This window comes from Panthera uncia, assembly GCF_023721935.1.
Source record: "Panthera uncia isolate 11264 chromosome D3 unlocalized genomic scaffold, Puncia_PCG_1.0 HiC_scaffold_8, whole genome shotgun sequence".
NCBI classification, from domain to species: Eukaryota; Metazoa; Chordata; class Mammalia; order Carnivora; family Felidae; genus Panthera; species Panthera uncia.
In genome coordinates this window covers 18,612,948-18,633,379 of record NW_026057586.1, presented here as the reverse complement: position 1 = coordinate 18,633,379, position 20,432 = coordinate 18,612,948, and the positions used below count along the sequence as shown (strand labels likewise).

Sequence of the window (20,432 nt, the reverse complement as noted above, 5' to 3'; positions counted from 1 at the left end):
GCTTAGAGATAGGTTTATACCACCTATTTACCCTCATAATTCTCCATCATCTTTATAGTCTTTGAAGACTTGCTAATATTCAGGCTTTTAAGTAGTTGTATGCAGAGTATGTAGAAGTGCATAGCACCCATTCTCATTTTGAAAGGGCAAACGCATTAATATATCAATACCGTATTGGCTCTCCGTTCTGATTGGCGTATATTCTATTCTTTGTAATAGCGTTTTCCAATTTTTTACTACTCTCATATTATTTTATTCAAGACAATTAATTTTTCCTGCTCTGAATATTTATGTGTTCAAATATCATAACGCACCCTATCTCTTGTGTAGGAAGCTGAGACAATCCAGTAATATACCAAAAGACTGTCAGTGAGTGGTTCCTTTGATATTAATGAGAAGATTGCATCCCTCTGTTCAGGCTACACTTATATTGTGCCAGACATTTAAAAATTTTAGATATTCTTTTATCTCAGGAAGGCTTTTTTAAGATCTTAAGTCATATCTTTGGAAGTAAATAAGATTACATTGGGCATGAAGTTTAGTTTTAATAACAGAAGTGATTTGGTGCTAAACTTTGTGAATGAAGTGGGTGATTAATTTCACTGTTTATTTTGAGCTGAAGAGATAGTGTGACCTAAAGACTAATTTTTCTTGAGTAACCTAATCATAAAGCAATTTTAAAATGAGTGAAAATTTATCTTAAAATGGTGGAAATTGTTAGAAAATCATAATGACTTTTTAAGGTGACTGTTCAGTTAGGTGCAATGTATTTTTGAATAGTCATTCGTTCAGCAAATATCTGAGTGCCAACCATATTCCAGGTGCCTTCAAGAGCCAGGTATATAGTAGTCGATAAGATATAGTCCCTATTTTATAGAGCTTCATCCTATGAGGGAGCCAGACTAGAAGACAGGCAGTTATAAGGCAACAGAATAAACGTTGTGAAGTACCCTTGTAGGACTTCCCTGAGTACAAGTCTCCCAGAGAGGCCCTAGAATGGGCACTTAGTAGGCCAGTTGTGGGTGGTTTTGAAAGACTTTCAGGAAGGGTGATCTGTATGGTATTGGAATGTGTTAGCTTTACGGGTGTGTGTAAAACCATACGTGGTGCCCGAATGACCTCTTTACAGATGTACTTGGTATGTTGTGTGTATGTTCTATGGAGGAGTCTGCAGCCGTTAAGTTGTTTTTACTAGTACCTGATGGCTCTATCTATGGCAGGTGCTGGTAGGAACTTGCTATATTTGTGCATTACTTTGAAAATAATGACCAAGAGATCAGAGTAATATATTTTTTTTAATGTTTATTTATTTTGAGAGAGAGAGAGCGTGTGTGTGCACAAGTGCGCTCCAGAGTGGGGCAGGGGCGGGCGAGGAGCAGGGAGAGAGGAAGAGATAGAATCCCAAGCAGGCTCTGTGCTGTCAATGCGGAGCCTGAGGCAGGGGGCTGGATCCCACAAACCATGAGATCGTGACCTGAGCCGAAATCAAGAGATGGGACGGTTAACCGACAGAGCCAGCCAGACACCCCCAGAGTAACGGTCTTGGATGTGCTGCAAGCCGGTTAGTTGTCTGTAAGACCATTTTGACACTTTTTTTTAAAGTTTGTTTATTTTGAGAAAGAAAGCACAAATGGGGGTGGGGGTGGGGTAGAGATACATGGAGAGAGAGAGAAGGGGGTAGGGAGAATCCCAAGCAGGCTCCACGCTGTCAGTGCAGAGCCTTATGCAGGTTCAAACTCACGAATATGAGATCATGAACTGAGCCAAAGTCGGATGTTTACCCCACTGAGCCACCCAGGTGCCCCCCTTTTGGCGCTTCATTTTACTCTACTTAGGAAGGGTATTTGGAAGAAACAAGATAATAAAATATGAAACTGTCCTGAAAAGTATTCGCGATGTTTTTCCAAGGAAAGATTGGACAACAGAATGAAGTGGAATGAAATGGAATGATATGAGATTAGAAAGGAAGAATGTATTTCAAAAATAACAAAAAGTGCCAGTTAGTGTACGATAATTTTTTTTTAAAGTCAGAATTAGTTTTGGTGAATTAGACCACCTCCAATTGGTGGTCTAATTGAACACCAATTAGACATTGGTGAAGACTTTCCAAAAGGAGGTGGAGAAAACTTTCTGCTGTCGGCATGTGGAACCTAAAACCGTGAACCACTGGTCGGTCATGTCAGTGAGAACAGGGCCTTTAGAACCAAACGAACCTGGATCTGTATCTTCATTTTGGGGTGACTTCAGCAGATTACTTCACATTTTGGAGCTCTAGCAACACTTTCTAGCAACTTAACGGCTGCTGTAAAGTGTTAAAGTTGGGAGGTAATGCTTGGCCTATGATAGGAGCTCATTAAATTATTATTATTGTTTTTTTTATTTGTATTTTCAGTTATCTGCATTCTCATTTGGGTGATAAAGAAGGGTATGACTGTTACCTTTGCAAAGCCTTTGGTAGCATGACCCCACGCGATCAAGGGGGGAGTTTGACCCTACTTATTGCTTTTCTTAGGCATAAATTCTTGGCGAGGCACAACTTTCTTGCCTACTTGTGGACACTGAAGGTTAGGTTTCTCCAGTGTTCTTTGATATAGACCTAAAAAGCCAGCCAGCATTCTTACTAAACAAAGAGGTATTTTTAGTATATATGTTCTAGTAGTTTACTGCTAGGCAATATACATATTATTTTGGTATTCCAGTTGGAAAAATGAAGCCAGAATCTATTTTAACCCATTTATTTCCATGAGAAGGGAAAAAAGATGTTTCATAGTTATGTCAGAGGTATGTAAATTTGACGTTTATTTCTTGTTAAGGATACAGGGATGATTGGGATGAATAGGTTGAGGCCAAGTGGGCAGATTTAAAGTTACCAGGTCAGATAGATAGTGCCTTAAAGTCACCTTTCTAAGTGAGGCATCGGAAAATAGAAGGGCAGGACCAGTAGTCACTTGGAGTCATAATTCAGTGCACTCTGAGAAAGAGGACCATTTGTGACCAAAGACTTTACATCTTGGGTGTGTAACCCAAGGTTTGGGTGTGGTTTTGGGCAATAAGTGGACACAGCTGACTGGGGTGCAGAAGGGAAAAAGAGCAGCACTTTTGAGTTCTTAAAAAAACTTTGATGACTTTCAGTCTCTGCAGAGTTGACTGTCTCAGTCTCTAAGACTTTAATTTCAGTGAGTGAAATTAAAGAAAGCATTTTACTGTTTTAAAGACATGAAGTGAAAAGTTATAAAGTAAATTCAATGGAAAAGCAGTGTGAGGAAATATTCAGGAACAGTGAAAGGTGGTCGTTGAGTTGTTGGATTGAATACTTTTATTGACTTGCATTGTTAAAAGTGCTAAGAACTTAATTAATTTTAAGGTAATTGAATGGTACTGATTATGCAGGTGGAACTATTCAGATTAAATGAAAGCAGAGGTATTAATAAACATCTTCATATTTCCTGGTGAATGCCTACACATTGGCAGTTCCAAAAAAGAAATATAACTCCATTTTAAAAGACAGAATTTATGGTGTATAATGAGATAATAATAACGGTAAAAATAGTTTTAACTATTATCTTTTGTATGCGTGATATGTTAGTCACTGTGCTGGTTTCCTTGTGTACGTTTCATTTAACTCACACAGTAATTCGGTGAGGTGTGGTTATTACTGTTAGTCACATTATACAGAGAAATGAGGTTCAGAGAGGTTAAATAACATCCCCAAGTCACACAGTTAGCAAGTGGCCGAGCTGGAATTTGGTCCTAAGTAGTCTGACTTGAAGGCCTGAACGTATGCACCATGCATACTGCCTCCCAGTAGATGTTATTGTGTATTTAAAAATAATTGTATTTCTCTAATTTTTTACTATGTTTTCACTATTGATTTACATAAATATATAATTTTGACGCATACTTAATTGTAAAGTGCTAAATTATTGAATATCATTCGCTATAGAACAAAATACATCCATTCTCTTGAATTCCTGTATTTCCAATTTTCCTTCAGAGAACTGTGCATTGCTCAGTTCTCTTTCAATTTCCCTTTTAATTTTTATCTTTGATTATTCAGCTTTGGAGTTTGTTAGTTTTAACCATTCCCTCTTTTACCTTCTCTTACTTATAACACATTATTTGCTATAATTTTTAACTGCAATTTTATAAGTTTAATGGATACACACTGTTAAATTGTTTGAAAAAAGAGGTAGCTAAGAAGGTAAAAGGTCACCTGGTATCCCTCTAACTATAAGAGAACCATAATTAACATTTGGATGTCTTTTCCCGTAGGCTTTTAAAATCCACTTACTGTATACTCGTGATTATATTGTAGGTATGGTTATCTGAGCCCACGGCATCTTCATTTAATATCCTACAAATACTTTTCCAAGTTATACTTGCTCATGAAAGTAATTTTTAGTGCTTGTAGAACATTACCTTATGTGAGCGTACCTTATTTACTTAGCAGTTCTCCTACTTTGGGTATGTAGTTTGTTCCTAACTTAAACTCTTGCATTATACAATACGATATTGACTATCTTTTAAAATTTGTTAAAATTTATGATTACTCCCTTGGCTAGATATTATGAATTTTTTTAAGATTAGAACCTCAGAATTTTTGTGTAGTAGGTATTAACGTTTTTAAGGCTACTGAGGTGTAGTAGCAAATTATTTTCTATCCTCAGTGCCTATTTCCTTGTCACTTGCCAGCACAAGATGTTTTTATCTTGCCTTAGTTTCCACATCTGTGAAGTGGAAATAATAATTATACCTACCTCAGAGGGTTGTGAGACTATAATGAATTACAGCATTTAGAATTTAGCTATGTGTTTAGAATAATACCCAGCACAAAGTTAGAACCCAGTAAAGGTTGGCTGTTTGCGATCACAATTTCTTAAATGTTTAGGCTAAATTGGTAGGTGTTTGAGTTTGCATTTCTTTATTTACTAGAGATACTGAAATTTTTCTATGAAGATTTTCACGATTTTTTTGAGACATGTTTCATCCTTTGCTTATTTGTTTTTCTTGGGGATTTTCAGGCTTGTATGAGTGCTTAACTTAATTGCTATTTTAGGCTTCTGTGCTTTCTATTGTTATTGAAATTCCCTCCTGTTCTAACGCAATCTTTCCTTTTTCTGTGTAGCTTTTTTCATATTTTGGAAGCTTGGAATCTTCCCCCACCCAGAAATTTGATGAAATTTGATTAAAAACCAGTGGCTGGATTAAGAGCAAACATCAGATACTTTAGCGGAAATTTATTTATGTTTGTGGGGTGAGGAGAGGATAAAAATCATCTGTTCTTAACTAATAACTTTTCTCAATGTCATTTATTAATTTTTTTCTCTGATAGGCAATATCTTCTTAGTCTTACATTAAATTCTTCATATTTTTTTGCTGTTTAATTAATAAAGAAGCAGATGAAGAAAGGTGGAATTCTGATTATCTCACTATTTCTTTATTATCTTTTGTATATAGTGAATGAATGAAGATGTTAAAACTTGTTTTCTGTAAGTCTTATTTCCATATCGAACATTACCAATTAGATGGTCAGTCAGTGTTTTGGTTGGACTACATGGTCTTATTTTCTAAAACAGCTATCAAAGAAAAACCTTCTAGCTTTTTTTTCCCCCTTAAAAAAAAAAAAAAGGAAGGCTGAGCTATGGATTTCTGGAAAAAAAAAAATTCTTTAAGCTAGTTTCATGAACATGTGGAAATGAAATTAACATTCCTGGGCACTTTTCCACTTCAGGTGGAATATTTAAAAGTGATAAATGATGCATCTTAACTGCACATTTATGTTCCATAGAAAGAGTTCTGGGAAGTACAAGAAATAATGATTAAGAGAATAGTGAGATTGATTTATGACTGAAAGAAGCTGGTCATTTATAGCTCGTCTGATGATGGGCACATTTAAAAGGAGAGACAATAGTTAGTGATCATATATTTAGAGAAGATTCAAAGAAAAAAATTGTTTGGGGGCAGTTAAGAGATTGCCCCTGAAATGATATGAAGAAAAAGGAGATTTAATTTAGAAAACAAATGAGCAAAAGTAGGAAAAATGTATGTATGCCATTTATACTGGGAGCTATTGGAAAACAGAATCATCTCCTCAGAGAGCTGGTGGAAGGGATAAACTAGCTGTCTCTAATTTCTGTAATTCATGGCAGATGTTTAGGAACAGGTTACATAAGAGGTTTCTGGGAATGGTTTAAAATGAAGTCTTGTAAAATGCGTAAGGTCGGGCTGGGTGACCTAGGTGGCATATTCTGACTCTGTCTGATTCTGTGATTGTGGCTCAGCACTAATGTACCGTGAGGATTATTTACTGGCAAACTCAGTGAGACTCTGTTTGGTTGAGGATCAGAATTATTTGGAAAGAGAAATGGGCTCTGGAGTGTATATGTTTTGATCAGGTATCTCCCTCCCTCTGCTTGCCCCAGTTATCTTAATATTTTCATCAAATAAAAATACGGTTTTTATTAAATATCCTGTTGTTTATTGTTGTTAGCCTTTGTTTTCAATTAGTTTTTGATGTCATTGGTGCGTCTTTTAGGGCAGAATTACTAGTGTTTGGAACGTGAGTTTGAATAATTTTTACCTATAAAGTACTGGCCTAGTTGATAGGATGCTCACCCCATGCTGTACAAATTCTGTGTTCGAAACAATAAAACATTTGAAATGGTGTTTGTGAGTTGAACACTCTTTAAGTCACTTGGAAGTGATTGCTAAAGTGTAAACTGTGAGGCAGTTAATTGGGGTAAGGGAACAAAATATTAAAGCTCTTGTTTATGCCCCCTTTTTAACCCTAAGAAGTTGAGCTTATGAACAATTACCAGGTGGAAGGACACCGGTGTCTCACGTGTTTCACACACTCAGTGGGCACATCTCACCTGGGAGAAGAGCAGAGCCGCCACCAAAAGGGACGAGGATGCTTGTTGTCTGGGTCCTCACCTGGCCACCACAGAGCCACCAGAGGGTGGGCAGAGCAAACGATGAAACACATTCTCAGGGAAACTTAAATATCTTTTCATCGGCTACATGTTGGTTTAAGGCAGTGATCATTTGGTCAGTCTGGCAGGAGGGCAGCCCCCCCCCCCATTATAATTACAGAAAATATGTATTTACATCCATAATCATTAACAGTGAAATCTTTGTAAAGGTATGTATTGTCCTTTGAGGTATTGCCTGACATTAGCAAGACATTTAAGAAGGTGTTTCCTTTCCTCTCCAATTTGTTCAAACTTGGAGTCATTCTTCTAAAACATATTTTTGGTGCGTGTTTTACAATGTACATGGTATGTATATTAGTACAGAAGTACGTATATAATTTGTAAATATACATACAACGGGCATACATTACAAAGTTTTTTTAATGAATGGGTGTGTGATCAAAAAAGGAGCCTAAATGCATGAGGTTCACATTTTTTTAGTTGTACTATTTTAATTACATAATTTAAATGTCTTCTACATTATCCCCTTGAAATGTCCTTGATGTTAAGTCACGTTCAGGTGACTTTTCCAGGTTGAAATGGAACAAAGTGAAATAGAATGGAATTAATCAAATTATGGAATCAGTCATTGTAGGTGTTGTAGATGCTTTGTAACCAAGATCTCTGGAATTTAATGATTTAGTAATAAAGGAATTGTGCTAATTCAATTCATTTGTGGGGAGGCTGGGTCTAAATCAGAGGTAGGAGTTATTATATATTCTTTAAGAAGTGCTTCTTTAATAATAATTTTGAGGACAGATAAGAAGAAACCAAGTTAATTGTGTTTTAGCAAATCTTTTAAGTGCTTTCATTTAACAGATAGCTGAGAATTATTTATCATTACTCTGCTCATTGTTTGAATTAAAATTAATACCAAAGTGGTGCTTGAGAATGGTCTTTTTTCCTTTTACATTTAAATAGGTTAGACATTTGCTTTGTTTATACCATTAATTTGTTTTCACACAGCCTGTGAAGGTAACCATCAACTCACAATTAATTAGCGGAATCAAAATTAATGAGGTTTTACTGTATTGGGCCATTTCCACTCTAGGCCAGTTTTTTTCACACGAGTTGGACTAGCATTTTTTTGAAAGAAGAAAAATTAGATTTATTTTAATCCATATTTAAAAAGCAGAGAACCATCTTTTCTTGTGAGTTAAGTACCTCTAATAACTATGCTTTCTTGGGCTTAGCAATATTGATTTTTTTGTTTTGTTTTGTTTTCAGTCTTGATTATTTTGGCTATTTCCAGACTGTTGCTTATTACAGTAAAGCTAGAGTTAACTCTTCACAGGCGTATTTTCATTTACAGGGATGGGGATAGCATTTTGTTTGTTTGTTTGTTTGGGCCAAACATGGTTTTTTTGTGGGTGGGGTATGTCATTTGCCTACTTCATCTAGTGCACTGTTTGAAAGAGGAACAAAACTATTCTTTAAAGCATATTTATGTGAGTATATGTCTTAGAAGAGAGTGCATCAAACAGAAATGAAAAGCTAGAATTTTTTGAATTACGGTTATACTTTCCCTCCAGAAAATAACATAGTCTGCTTTTTAGACACAGATCCTTTGCTCTTATTTAGTATTTGCTTTGTCCATTGTTTTTACTAATAGGATTGATAACATAATGTAGAACTTTTAGGTCTTTTCTTGAGGATGGATTACATTTTCTTGAATTGTTGAAGTTGCCTGCATGTAAATGGAGAGGGTGAAAGTTCTAACAGTGAAACTTCTCGTGGGAGTGGGTGCTGAAGGTCAGGTTCCTCGTAGGAACGGGGAAGCCTTTTCTGTTTGCAGGATGTCTGCTGTCTTCTCTCTGCTGGCTTATAAACTACAGTAAAAGACATTGGCAGAGAGAATGTGTAGGTCAGTGTTGTCAGGACTTCTGTGTCCCCTCAGATATTGAGATCTACCAAGAATAGATCATAACCTGAGGAACACCAAACATAGTAAAGAACACTGATGAAGATTCACCTGTTTTTGAACAGACTTCACCCCCAATTCATGCCTCATTTTCCTTACTCTTTGAAATGGAATGACAAGAGTGTGTATGGACACCAATGAGATGACTGTGGACTTGGGGTCCAGCAAGTAGGCTGGTGAGGTATACGGCACCGGTTAAGCGATCACTCGTTTTAAAGGTGAGGAGCTCGTGAGTCAAAGTAGCAGAGTCACAAGTAGTGACGGGTGTTATGAGCACTGTGGCAGATCGGTGCCTGATTAAAGGACGCAGACAGATGAAAAGAACTGTATGGGAGGCATTCTTTTCAGTTAATCACACATAGAAGAAAAGATCACCGCAGACATTTATTTCCTATGATGAGAGAAATAAAATGACCACTTTTTGGCAGATTGATGTTGCAAAATAGTAGTGACCATTAATGTCGCCACCATCTCTTTTTGTAAGTTGAATGATGGATATATTTGATAAAAACAAAGTCGTTGCTAATGGTGATCTGTAGAAATGCAAAGCATCCGTTGTATTAAACTGTCTATTATCTTTGGTTAGCAATGGATGCCTGGTGGAACTCATAAATATTTTATGTGGTCTGAAATAACTGAAAATAAAGGCTTGGTGATATGTATTTTTACCCAGTTTTAGTCTAACGTTGCCATATTTGAAGGATTTTTTTTTTTTTTGTAGTTTGCTACTTTATTTTGATTCATTGCTTAATTATACAGCTAATTTATGTGTGCCATAATCAACTGCCCTTCAATCCTTAATGTCTTTTTAAGAAAGAAATCATGTTTTACGTTTCAGTTGAATGCTTCTCAGGGAACACAAAATAAGTAAGTTTAACAAATGCTTCTTTAGGAAAATTCTATATGATGTTTTAATAAAGGTTTATAACACACTCTTTCTGAACTTCATTTTTTAACTTTTAAATTAGTAAACACCTGCTATGCTGAGTGTAGTGTTTAAATTATTGTACAACAAAAAGTACAAATAAAGCTAACAATAAAAGATTAACATACCTGAATTTAAGAACAAAGTAGTTAAATCTTACTATCTTTGTTTTGTTAATGCTCTGCTTCATTCAAAAATTGATTTTAAGTTGTTTACAAACAAACATTATTCAGTAGGATAAAAATAAAGGTAAATGATGATGAGAAACTGAGAGCAGAACGTTGAGACGGCTGAGTCTACATGCAGAAGTACGTGCCCATCATCCCCCACTGTGATGGGTAGAAAACTCAGGCCTGAGTTTCTTAGCTGCCAAAACATGAAAGGAACCAGTTACAGCAGCTTTTCCCAAAGTATGTTGTTCCTCCTAAATTCGGTCTTAAAAGATTGCCGCGGTCAGATGACCTTTGAGGTGAGTGACACTGTATTCCCCTTGTGGAGATAATTCTGGTCACATCAGCATGTTAAAGGTTCTTAGAAGTTCTGTGGATAAAGTCAACAACCATAACTTGTGTTTTCCGCACACATTTGGCCACCCAACGTCAGCATTTCCCATTAAGTGAGATACACCACTCAGTGCGGTATTGTTACTTAGTTCAGACTGTCTGTCTGTTTAGGCGAAGCCCAACCCAGTTAGGTTTGACAAGTTTCTCCTTTGGATCCCATTGATGATATGTATACGTGTAGTACAGTGGGCCTCTCATCCTCAATATTAGCCACAATATATACAATGATGTGTGGCTGTTTCAGATGGTCTCACCTCAGTGTGAACTGAAAGCATAATCCAATAAATCACTAAAAGGTTAGGTTTTAAATAGCTCATAAATTGTCTTAAAAATAGAAATGCCTTAATTTTAAATAATCTAGGTTGTGGATTCCGTTCCGTGTTGCTGGTGAAAGTCTTTACCGTCTTTCTTTTGACTCTTTATATTCCATCCTGTCCTAAAAGGAATTGAAGGGCAAAAACTAGAGACGAGCAGAAAATATACAGCAGAGTGTTTAATTGGCCATTGTGTGTTAGTTGGGGTGGTGCACCTGCTGATATTACAGACAGAAGCTGCGAAGCCCATGTACGGAAAATACAAAATATCTGTGGCTCTTGAAAGGAATGATTGTGGCAGAGGGACCGGGAGGGTATTGTTTTCGAGCAAAGGAGCAGGGAAGAACATGGGTCTAAAATGACAGAGTCACACACAGAAAGAAGCACTGCAGAGAGCCTGCTCCAGCAGCTAACAAAGGAAAGTTCACAGTGTGGAAAGAGAACGCATAATAACAGATCAATTTTTTTTCCAGCTTTCCCCGCGCCTGTACAGCAATCATTTTAGTTAAGGTCATCTTCACATTTGAACAGGAGATTTTCCAAGGCATCTCTTCCCATCTTTAATCTAGGATTAATTTAGCAATTTTTCTTTTTTTTTTTAAAGTGTTGTCACGGTTGATCTGGGTGTTTTATGTATAATGTGAAGGAACACGCTTTTCAACACAACCTAATATTGTGGTTGGTTTTCAGCGGTGGTGAATGGATAATTACTTTTGGTTTAAGTTTTGGAGGACAAGATCATTTTATCCTGAATTTAATCTAAGTGTAATGAAGGTATATTCTTTTTTAGGCAAGAGTGCAGCACTGTATCTGCTCTGTAGCCAGTGACCACTCAGTAGGACTCCTAAGTCTGCGAGAGAAAAAATGCATTATGCTGGCATCTCGTCATCTGTTCCCTGTTCAAGTAATCAAGTGGAGGCCTTCTGATGATTACCTAGTAGTGGGATGTTCAGATGGCTCGGTGTACGTCTGGCAAATGGACACTGGTAAGCACAAATGTGAAGAGATAGACTGGAAAATCCAATGGGTGTCTTTGATTTCCTGGAAATTAAAAAATCTTCTATATGAGGGAAAAAGCCCTGAAATGTAAAAAAAAAAAAAAAAAAAAAAAAAAAGTTGCCCCGTTTACTTCCGGTCACTGCTTTTTCTAAGTGTTCTCATGATTATCAACTGTTTAAACAGTTTAAACTGTTTAAACAAGGAACTGTTTAAATGCCCTCTTGTTTGTTGTGCTGTGCCAAATACTTGCAGAGGAGTTCACGGATCTTTGAAGGAATGTAATTGAAGACGATGTACAGATTAGGACAGACATACAGACAAGTAAATAAGTGATTTCTGTACAGTTCATGAGGTAAATTGTGACCAAGATTAAGGGACCATTTTTGTATCGAGTTCGGAAACCGTGGAAAAAGATAAAATTCTCTTATTGAAACGGCAGAAAAGCAGTATGAAACTGTTCGTTATGGGAGGTGATTGAAACGAACGTTTCAAGATCTCTCACTTAAGATTTCAAGTTTCAGAAAATTTATGTGTGAGGCATAATATAGAACAAGTAATGTGTAGCTTACAAGTACACACGATTATATATGATGTTTATACACAGAATCTTACGGTTTTCCTTGGGAAATTTTCAAGTGTGTAACTAAATGCTTACTGCTGTAGGCCTTAAAAACACATTTGATTCCACTTTTGCTACTTTAAATCATGAGCTATCAGTAATTAAAGGCTTTCTTTATATACCTAGTTGTGTACTATATACTACTTCAACCAATCGGTTTTGTTTTCTTCCCCTTTCTTTGTTTTAAATAGTCCTTTTCCAAAGTAGGCTGTATCCATATTTGTGCTCCTACTGGGGCAGTAGGGAGTTCTGTTGAGTCTTTCTGTAACAAGTACCAAGTACTCAGCAGTCTTTTATTTACAGTCCTTGTCTTTACGTGTAGCGCCCAGGCTATCTTGGCAAAGAGGGAGCATTCTTGAAGAGTGTCAGACTTCTTTGCTTTCGCATTTACTTTTCTCTTTCTTCTCTGATTGTAAAAGAGGGTCATACTTTCTGTCAAAAATCAAAAGCTCCAACGTAGTGGAAAAGAAGAGAGATGAGCTCAGATCTCATTGGGGAGTGGTCAGTGTTGACATTTTGGCACATTTCTTTCTGGCCTTGTTTCCGTGCATTTTTGGAGACAGAATTGCTGGCATACTACGTATGTAACTTTGTGTCTTTGTATTCCTTTTTGTTACATCCTATCTGCTGAGAAGCACTGTTTCATGCTTTCTGGTTTTGTCTGCCCCAGAAACGAAGTTTGCCAGGTTTGTGTTGGGCTTGGAGTCAGACTGCTTGGTTTGAATTTAGGATTGACCATTTGCTAATAATGTGATCTGCTGCACTTTACTGGACTTTTGTCTCAGTAAAACGAAGATCATAATAGTTCCTATTTTATAGTATTTCTGGGAGAATAAAATGAGGTAACATTTACCTAGCGTATAGTAGACAGAATCTAAATGTGTGTATATGAATGTTTGTGTACTTGAGATTTATGTGTGCATGCATACACGTGTTTATATTTGCTATTAATGTTATTTAACAAACAAGCTGCTTTCCTTGTTACTTTGTTGAACTTGGGAATGTGATCTTACCTCCATTCAGAAATACTTTGAGAATTAATATTAAAGAGACTAAGTTCTTGTAGCATTGACGTCCAGAAAACACTATTTTAAAATACTATAAATATTAAATTAACAATTGATATAGCACAAATGCAAGAGTGTGGTAAACTCGTATAGGACTTTTAAAAATTATTATAAAGGAAAAGAATTTAATTTTCTGAATTTTTCAGATACTTAAATAATTGATACCAGAATATGTCAGATATTTTAAATATATTTGTAACGAGTATGAAATTCTTCAGATTCTTTAATTTCATACTTGTTACAAATAAGATGTTACTGAAAGGCATAGTAACTTTTCCGGTAATTTTCCCAGAAAGAGATGACAGGTAGCCCGTAACTATAGGTATACTGGAGGAAGTTTTTTTTTACAACCAGTTTAGTATAATTAAGCCCACGTTAGATTAAACACAATATATAATGTGGAAACTTCATAATTATCTTACCTTCAAGAGGATTTAGGGAAACAGTCAGTCAATGTGGCATTCTTAAAAGATAAAGAGGCAGAATTTATTTTGGATTTAACCATAATAGGAGGTATACATTTCTTTTTCCTCCTTGCTGCTCAGGCTTTAGCTAGTGATATAAAGGTCCCTAGGGAGTCAGTATGGCACATCCTGAAGGTATTGGCATTATTTATTTATTAAATTTATTTATTTATTAAATAAATAAAAAATGAAGCCAAATAAATCAGATTCGGCCAAGGTTTGATGGATGAGATGTATTTAAACTCCGATGAGATAGTTTATCCCCTCTTCTTAGCATTTTGGGGATGTATTTTTAGCAGTGAAGCTATATCACACTAAAACTCCTCGTATGTAGTGTGCAATTTTGTGTCGGCTGTTTTGAATTTTACTGATCTTTCTAGCTTTAAACCTTTTAAAAATGTCTTTATACTTCTATGCAGCATTTGCTTTTAGTTGTTTTTCCCTCCAAATGGGTACTTTTTATTTCTAGTATTTTATTTCCTAATGACATGAAGTTGAAGCTAGTAAATTAAAATTTCACTAGAACGACAGACGTCCGGAGTCTTTTGTTCTTTACTTGTGCCGTCTTCATTATGTGCAATAACAGGTCATGGTGATGTGAAGGCTGGCGAAATCATTTTACTTCCACATCTCTGGATAGTTAGAAAATTAGCCAAATGACTGGCAACACGATTTGGCCAGCTGGACCTCTTGGCTTCTACCTAGGAACTTAGGAAAGGTGGCCCGCTGACCTAGATGGCGGCTGCTTCTGCCTGGAGCTGTTTGTGCGCGTCAGGGACCAACTCTGTCGTTCTTCACATGTGGTGTTCCCAGGGGGTGTGTCATGTCAACCCCACAGGCCCTTGACAAGGTCAGAATCCTGTCTGGGAGGCAGCGGAGGCCGTAAGTAATGACTGATTTTACAAGAGCTTCTTCTCTGGCAGTTACCAGTTACCACTTGATCGTCTTTGTTACATAACAAAAGTGATTCTCACGTCATATACCTCTTTCCGCGGGGACAGTTATTGGGGTTCTCGTTCAGATGCAAATGCCAGCAGTGCTTGCCAAATGTTAGAAGTTAGCGTAGGAGTCAAGTCAGTTTACTTTGTTCTTTTATCTTTTTTCTTTGTATTTATTTTCTCTATGAGTTTTCTGAAATATTCCTGTTTTTTGCGTTTACTTTATCAAATATGCATTAAAATCACTTAAAAAAACTTAATTATCTAATAAAAGATAGCAGAGAATTAGGAACTGATGTATATTCGTGTCTATTGAAAAACATATGTAAAGCTTGGATAACCAAAAACATAGGTGTCAAAGAATCAGATTTTTCACACAAGTAAAGCCTTAGTGTATGTGCTGTTCTTGCTTCAGACTAGTTTTTAAATTACTAAATTTATTTATTTACTTAAAATTGTCAATTTTATTATAAGATGGCATAAATTTTCTTAAATTCATTGGTAATGTGTACTTCTGTTATGTAAACTTCCTATGCAAAACATTTGCCTGTTGGTGAGTTTATGGTATCTCTAATGGGTTTATAATAAATTTATGCAGTTTAGTCTGTAATTTTTATAAATATTTTCCTTTTAATATTTTCATTTCTTTAAATTGATAGTTTTGTCTTGTTACCAAAATTACCAAAGAGAATCAGGAGGTGGTACTTCAGCCCAATCTTTTGTTATTAGTAGAAAAGTTTGGTAGCAAGTATTTTTTTTCACATTTTCACTATTTGCCTGCAGTATTTAATACAGTAGAGATTAGATTTTACATTTCACAACATGTGGCATAGCACCATCCACTTTTCTATATCTCCTACAGTTTTGTTTTTCATTCTGTTACAAAAGATACAACTGGACAGGCAAAGACCCAAAGAATGAAATGGTTAAGAAAAAAATGGCATCTTTCTAAAATCTTGGTAAAGCTAAGTATAATCAGAGTTTCTTTTCTTCCTTTGGATGGTGTACTCTGGAATTTTGAAGAAAGAGGTTGTTATAGTGGAAATATGGCTGTTTTTGCTACCATTCCCCCACCCCCCCATGAGCCCTCTGGACAATTGTCCTTGATTGCTGTCCTTCCCATTAGGTACCCCTCAGCTTCCTTTTTTGTTTCCATTGTATTATTCTAACTTAGGGCTGTATTTTGTTACACATATGCTAGCTTTATTGGTTTTCCTGTCTTCTTTTTCTACTTTCTAATCCATCCCGTACTCTGCTGGCCAATAAATCTTAGGAAATAAAACAACAACAACAACAACAACAACAACAACAACACTTGGATCATGCACTGTCTTAATGAAAAAATACAAAACATATAATTTATTTCCTGTAGCCTTTAAATCAAGGTTCTTCACAATGTGGCACACTCCTACCTTTGTGTTTATCTCCTTTATTTTACACAGACCAGTTGCTTTATATTTAAAAATAGTTCTAGAGCCTCCTGGGTGGCTCAGTTGGTTAAGTGTCCACCTCTTGGCTTCGGCTCAGGTCATGATCTCACAGTTTGGTTTGTGGGTTCAAGGCCTGCACTGGGCTCTGTGCTGGCAGCATGGAATCTGCTTGGGATTCTGTCTCTCTCCCTGTCTGTCTGCCCCTTTCCTGCTTGCTCTCTCTCTCTCTCTCAAAATAAGTAAATAAACATTAAAAGAAAAAGAAGAATATTCTGTTCAAGTATAATTGGGTCACTGTCTACCACTCTATCTTTTATATCATATATATTGTTGCTTATGGTTTTCACTCATTTGGAATATTATTTCTATTTGCTTATTTCTTTATTTTTTTATTTTTATTTTTTTTTTAATTTTAACACTTATTTATTTTTGAGACAGAGAGAGACAGAGCATGAACACGGGAGGGGCAGAGAGAGAGGGAGACACAGAATCCGAAGCAGGCTCCAGGCTCTGAGCCATCAGCACAGAGCCTGACGTGGGGCTCGAACTCACGGACCGCGAGATCGTGACCTGAGCCGAAGTCGGCCGTTTAACCGACTGAGCCACCCAGGCACCCCTGCTTATTTCTTTAAATAGTCTCTTTTAAGGAAATGTGCATAATAAAAGCAAAGTCTTGAATATTTACCCGTGTGGTTATCATTCTGTTGTGCTTTGCTGCTTTGTGTAGCTCCAGGTTTCTATCTGGAATCATGTTCCTTTTGCCTAATATTTATTCCTTGTAGTGCAGGTCTATGGGTGATGAATTCTTTCAGCTTCTGTGTGTCTGAAAAACTCTTTGTTTCATCTTCGTTTTTAAGATATTTTTTTCTGGTTGTAGACTTCTAGGTTGACAGCTCTTTTTTGTTTTTTGTTTTTCCTTTTAACACTCCACTGCCTTCTTGCTTGCATTATTTCCAATGAGAAATCTGCTGTCACCTTTAACTTTGTTCCCCTATAAGTGCTATGTCAGTTTTTTTCCAACTGCTTTAAAATTTTTCTCTTTATTATTGATTTTGAGCAGTTGGGTTATAGTTTTCTTCATATTTCTTGCGCTGAGGGTTTGTCATACTTCTTGGATATGTGGGTGTGTGGTGTTCAGTGGATTTTTAAACTTTTTTGGCCATTATTTATTCAAATATGTTTTCGATCCTTCCCTCTTTCCTCTCGTTAGAGACTCCAGCTATGTGTTTACTAGCCTACTTGAAATTTCCCACAGCTTGCACATTGTCTTTTCATTTTTAAAATTATTTTTATTCTGTGTTTTATTTTAATATAGTTTCTATTCTAGGTCTTCAGGTTTATTAGTCTTTTTTCTGCAATGTCTAATCTGCCATTATTCCCATCTAGTATAGTTTTCATCTCTACGAGTTTAATTTTGGTCTTTTGTTGTCTAACGTGTCTCTTTGTTCAAACTTTTTGAACATCTAGAATACAAATTTCAATAACTTTTACTGTCTTTGCTATTTTGAAAATTTGTGTCAGTTCTGAGTTGGTTTTAATTGATGTAGATTTTGTGCTCACTATTAAATTTTCTTGCCTTTTTTCAAGAATAGCCTGAAGGTGGTTCAAGGGTGGAAGCAGGGAGATTAGCTTGTATGCTATTGCCTGTAAACAATAAAAGATGATGGATTGTTACACCAGAGCGATAGCAGTGGAGTTGGTGAGAAGTGGTTGAATTCTGGGTATATTTTGAAGGGAGAGCTAACAGGATTTGCTGATAGTTGGATGAGGGGCTTAAAAGAATGGGTTGAGTTAAAGGTTATTCCAAGGTTTCGATCATGAGCAACTCAAAAGGATGGAATTCATTTTTAGACATTGAGAAGACAATGGGAAGAGTAGATTTTGGAAAGACCAAGAATTACTTTTATATTAAGTTGAATATTAGACATTCAGGTAGAGATGTTGATTAGTAAATTGTATAAATGAGTCAAGACTTCAAGTTAGGGATATCAGAGTGGTTGATGTAAATTTGAGTTCTTAGCATATGGATGATATTCAGTCATAACACTGGATGTATCACCAAGAGGATTCAGGTAGATAATGATTGGGTCCCTCCAGGGTTTAGATATATTTCTGTGATGTGGAGGAAACCAGCAAAGGAGACTAAAATGGACTTGTCAGGAGGAAGAAGAAAATGAAGAGTGTTGTTGCCTAGAAACCAAATGAAAAAATGTGTTTCAAGGAGTAGAGAGGAAGAACAAGACCTGCTGATAGTAAATGATAGTCAGATGAGGACTGAGAACTGAATATTGGCTGTAGCAACATGGAGAATAGGTTGTGTGCATGTTTTGGGTGAAATGTGATTTGACTAAATTCAAAGGAAAATGGGAGGAGGAGACTTTGGAGGTAGCAAAGATAGACAGCTCTTTGGAGGATGATTATAAAAAATGGGATACCAGCTGGAGAAGGGTATTGGGTCGTGTGTGTGTGTGTGTGTGTGTGTGTGTGCGCGCGCTTAAACAGGTGAAATAATTGCATGCTTATATGCTGGTAGGAATGATCCAGTAGGTGGGGAAAATAGATGAAGGGAAAAGGGAGGACTGCTGAAATGATGTCCATGGGCAGACAAGAGAGGGATGGAGTTTGAGCTACAAGTGTGTTAGGTAGGAGTCTGGATAGTTCATGTGGCAATTATAGTGCAATGTGAGAGGAGATATGGTGGTGGGAGCTGGTAGAACTTAATTCGTAATTGCTTGTTTGTAAATGAAATGGGAAACAAAACTTTTTTGCCCAGCTGAGGGCAGGAAATGGAGTGTTAGAGATGGGAGGAGTGAAAGGTCTGAAATAATTAACTGGGAAAATGAAAGATCTGTGGAAATGTGGTCACTATTGAGAGCCCCTTGAGATCAGTGATTGTGAATTTCAAGGGAGTCTTTCAGCACGTTTTCCATTCATATCTGTCGTCATTGTACAGGTGTAGAGTAGGTGGAAAGTTGGATTTAGTCAATGTTGGAGTTTGCTCAGTTAGTCCAAGGAGGCACGATGAGGACAGAGCTGTGGTTATGTGGATGGGCGATGGAATTTTACTTTACGGGATAGAGAGAAGTGAGAGACAGTGCAAGTGTGCGAGGTTAATGGAATTGTTGGCATCAGTGCTGAACAAGAATCATTGGATCACAGGGTTGAAATGAAGAATGGGAGCTACTATCAGAGAGTGGCATTTTTGAAATTGGGATCACGTTGGGATTTATTTATTGGTAATAGGATTATAATATGACCATTGGCTGTGGTTGAGTGTAGGACACAGTTTATTGGAGTAGAGGAACTCAGCCAAGAGATCGGGATGTGTGGAAAAATCATATGTGCTGGTGATTTTCAAGCATTTTTGAACTTCTAAATCTTGTTAGATTATACACACTCTCCATTTCACACATACACAAAAAGTTTCAGGTGACAATTCCTTCTTGTGCTTTGCCTTTCAAAATGTATTGGTTAAGGCTCAGTGAATTGGCTAGTAAAACACTGATTTCTGTTAATACTAGAATCACCAAGAATTAATTCCAGGACTGCTAATGGAAAGGGGACAGTGAGTCAGAAGTTAAGCTCTTTAGGCCAGGAGGTGCAAACTTAAGCGGCATGTATATAAGTACTCAACACTGGGACTAGAATCTGTGTTTGGGTGTTTGGGTACCAGCTCAAAAACATAGTAGCAATCTTGTATTTTGCTGACATTTAAGTTTCTGGGTGTTCGCTATTGTTATTTTTCGAAATTGATTTGTCTCTTTTAGAAGACTCTAGAGGAATGCCCAGTGAATCCAAATAAACTTCATCATCATTTCACTGTCATTATTATAGTCTCCAGAAGATTATATACAAATCCATGCAATGAAACCCTTGTCTGCCTGGCCTGATGCTATGTGCTGTACAAAACGGTATACAGAAAAGCTGTCTGCTTTATAGGATGGAGTTGTGCTCTGAGACACAAAGTGCATAGATGGAGATGAATGGAAAGAATGGCCAAGTGAAGAAGTGGTTACAAGTTGGACTAGTATTTATTTTCACAAACACACAGAGGAACTTTTGATCGGGTGTGAACCGTAAGAGTCAAGACATCAGACAAAATGGGAAGTCATAGTTTTTCCCCGTTTTGTGGATATTTGCCAGAGAAAGAGAAGTTCCAGGAATTATTAAAGTAGAAAACATGAGAAGAATAGCAAAATTTAGTTCTTTTGTTTAAAATGG

The 20,432-nt window shown here is 36.6% G+C and overlaps 1 protein-coding gene across 5 annotated transcripts in view; it reads left to right on the top strand.

Annotated features, from left to right (window-relative positions):
- Window positions 1-20,432, top strand: part of WDR7 (WD repeat domain 7) — a 353,598-nt gene that overhangs the window by 55,460 nt on the left and 277,706 nt on the right. For all 5 annotated transcript variants that reach the window (XM_049619906.1, XM_049619908.1, XM_049619907.1 and 2 more), the window contains one exon: window positions 11,485-11,680. In XM_049619906.1, coding sequence (XP_049475863.1) covers window positions 11,485-11,680 — 196 coding nt within the window. The remainder of the gene's footprint in view (window positions 1-11,484; window positions 11,681-20,432) is intronic.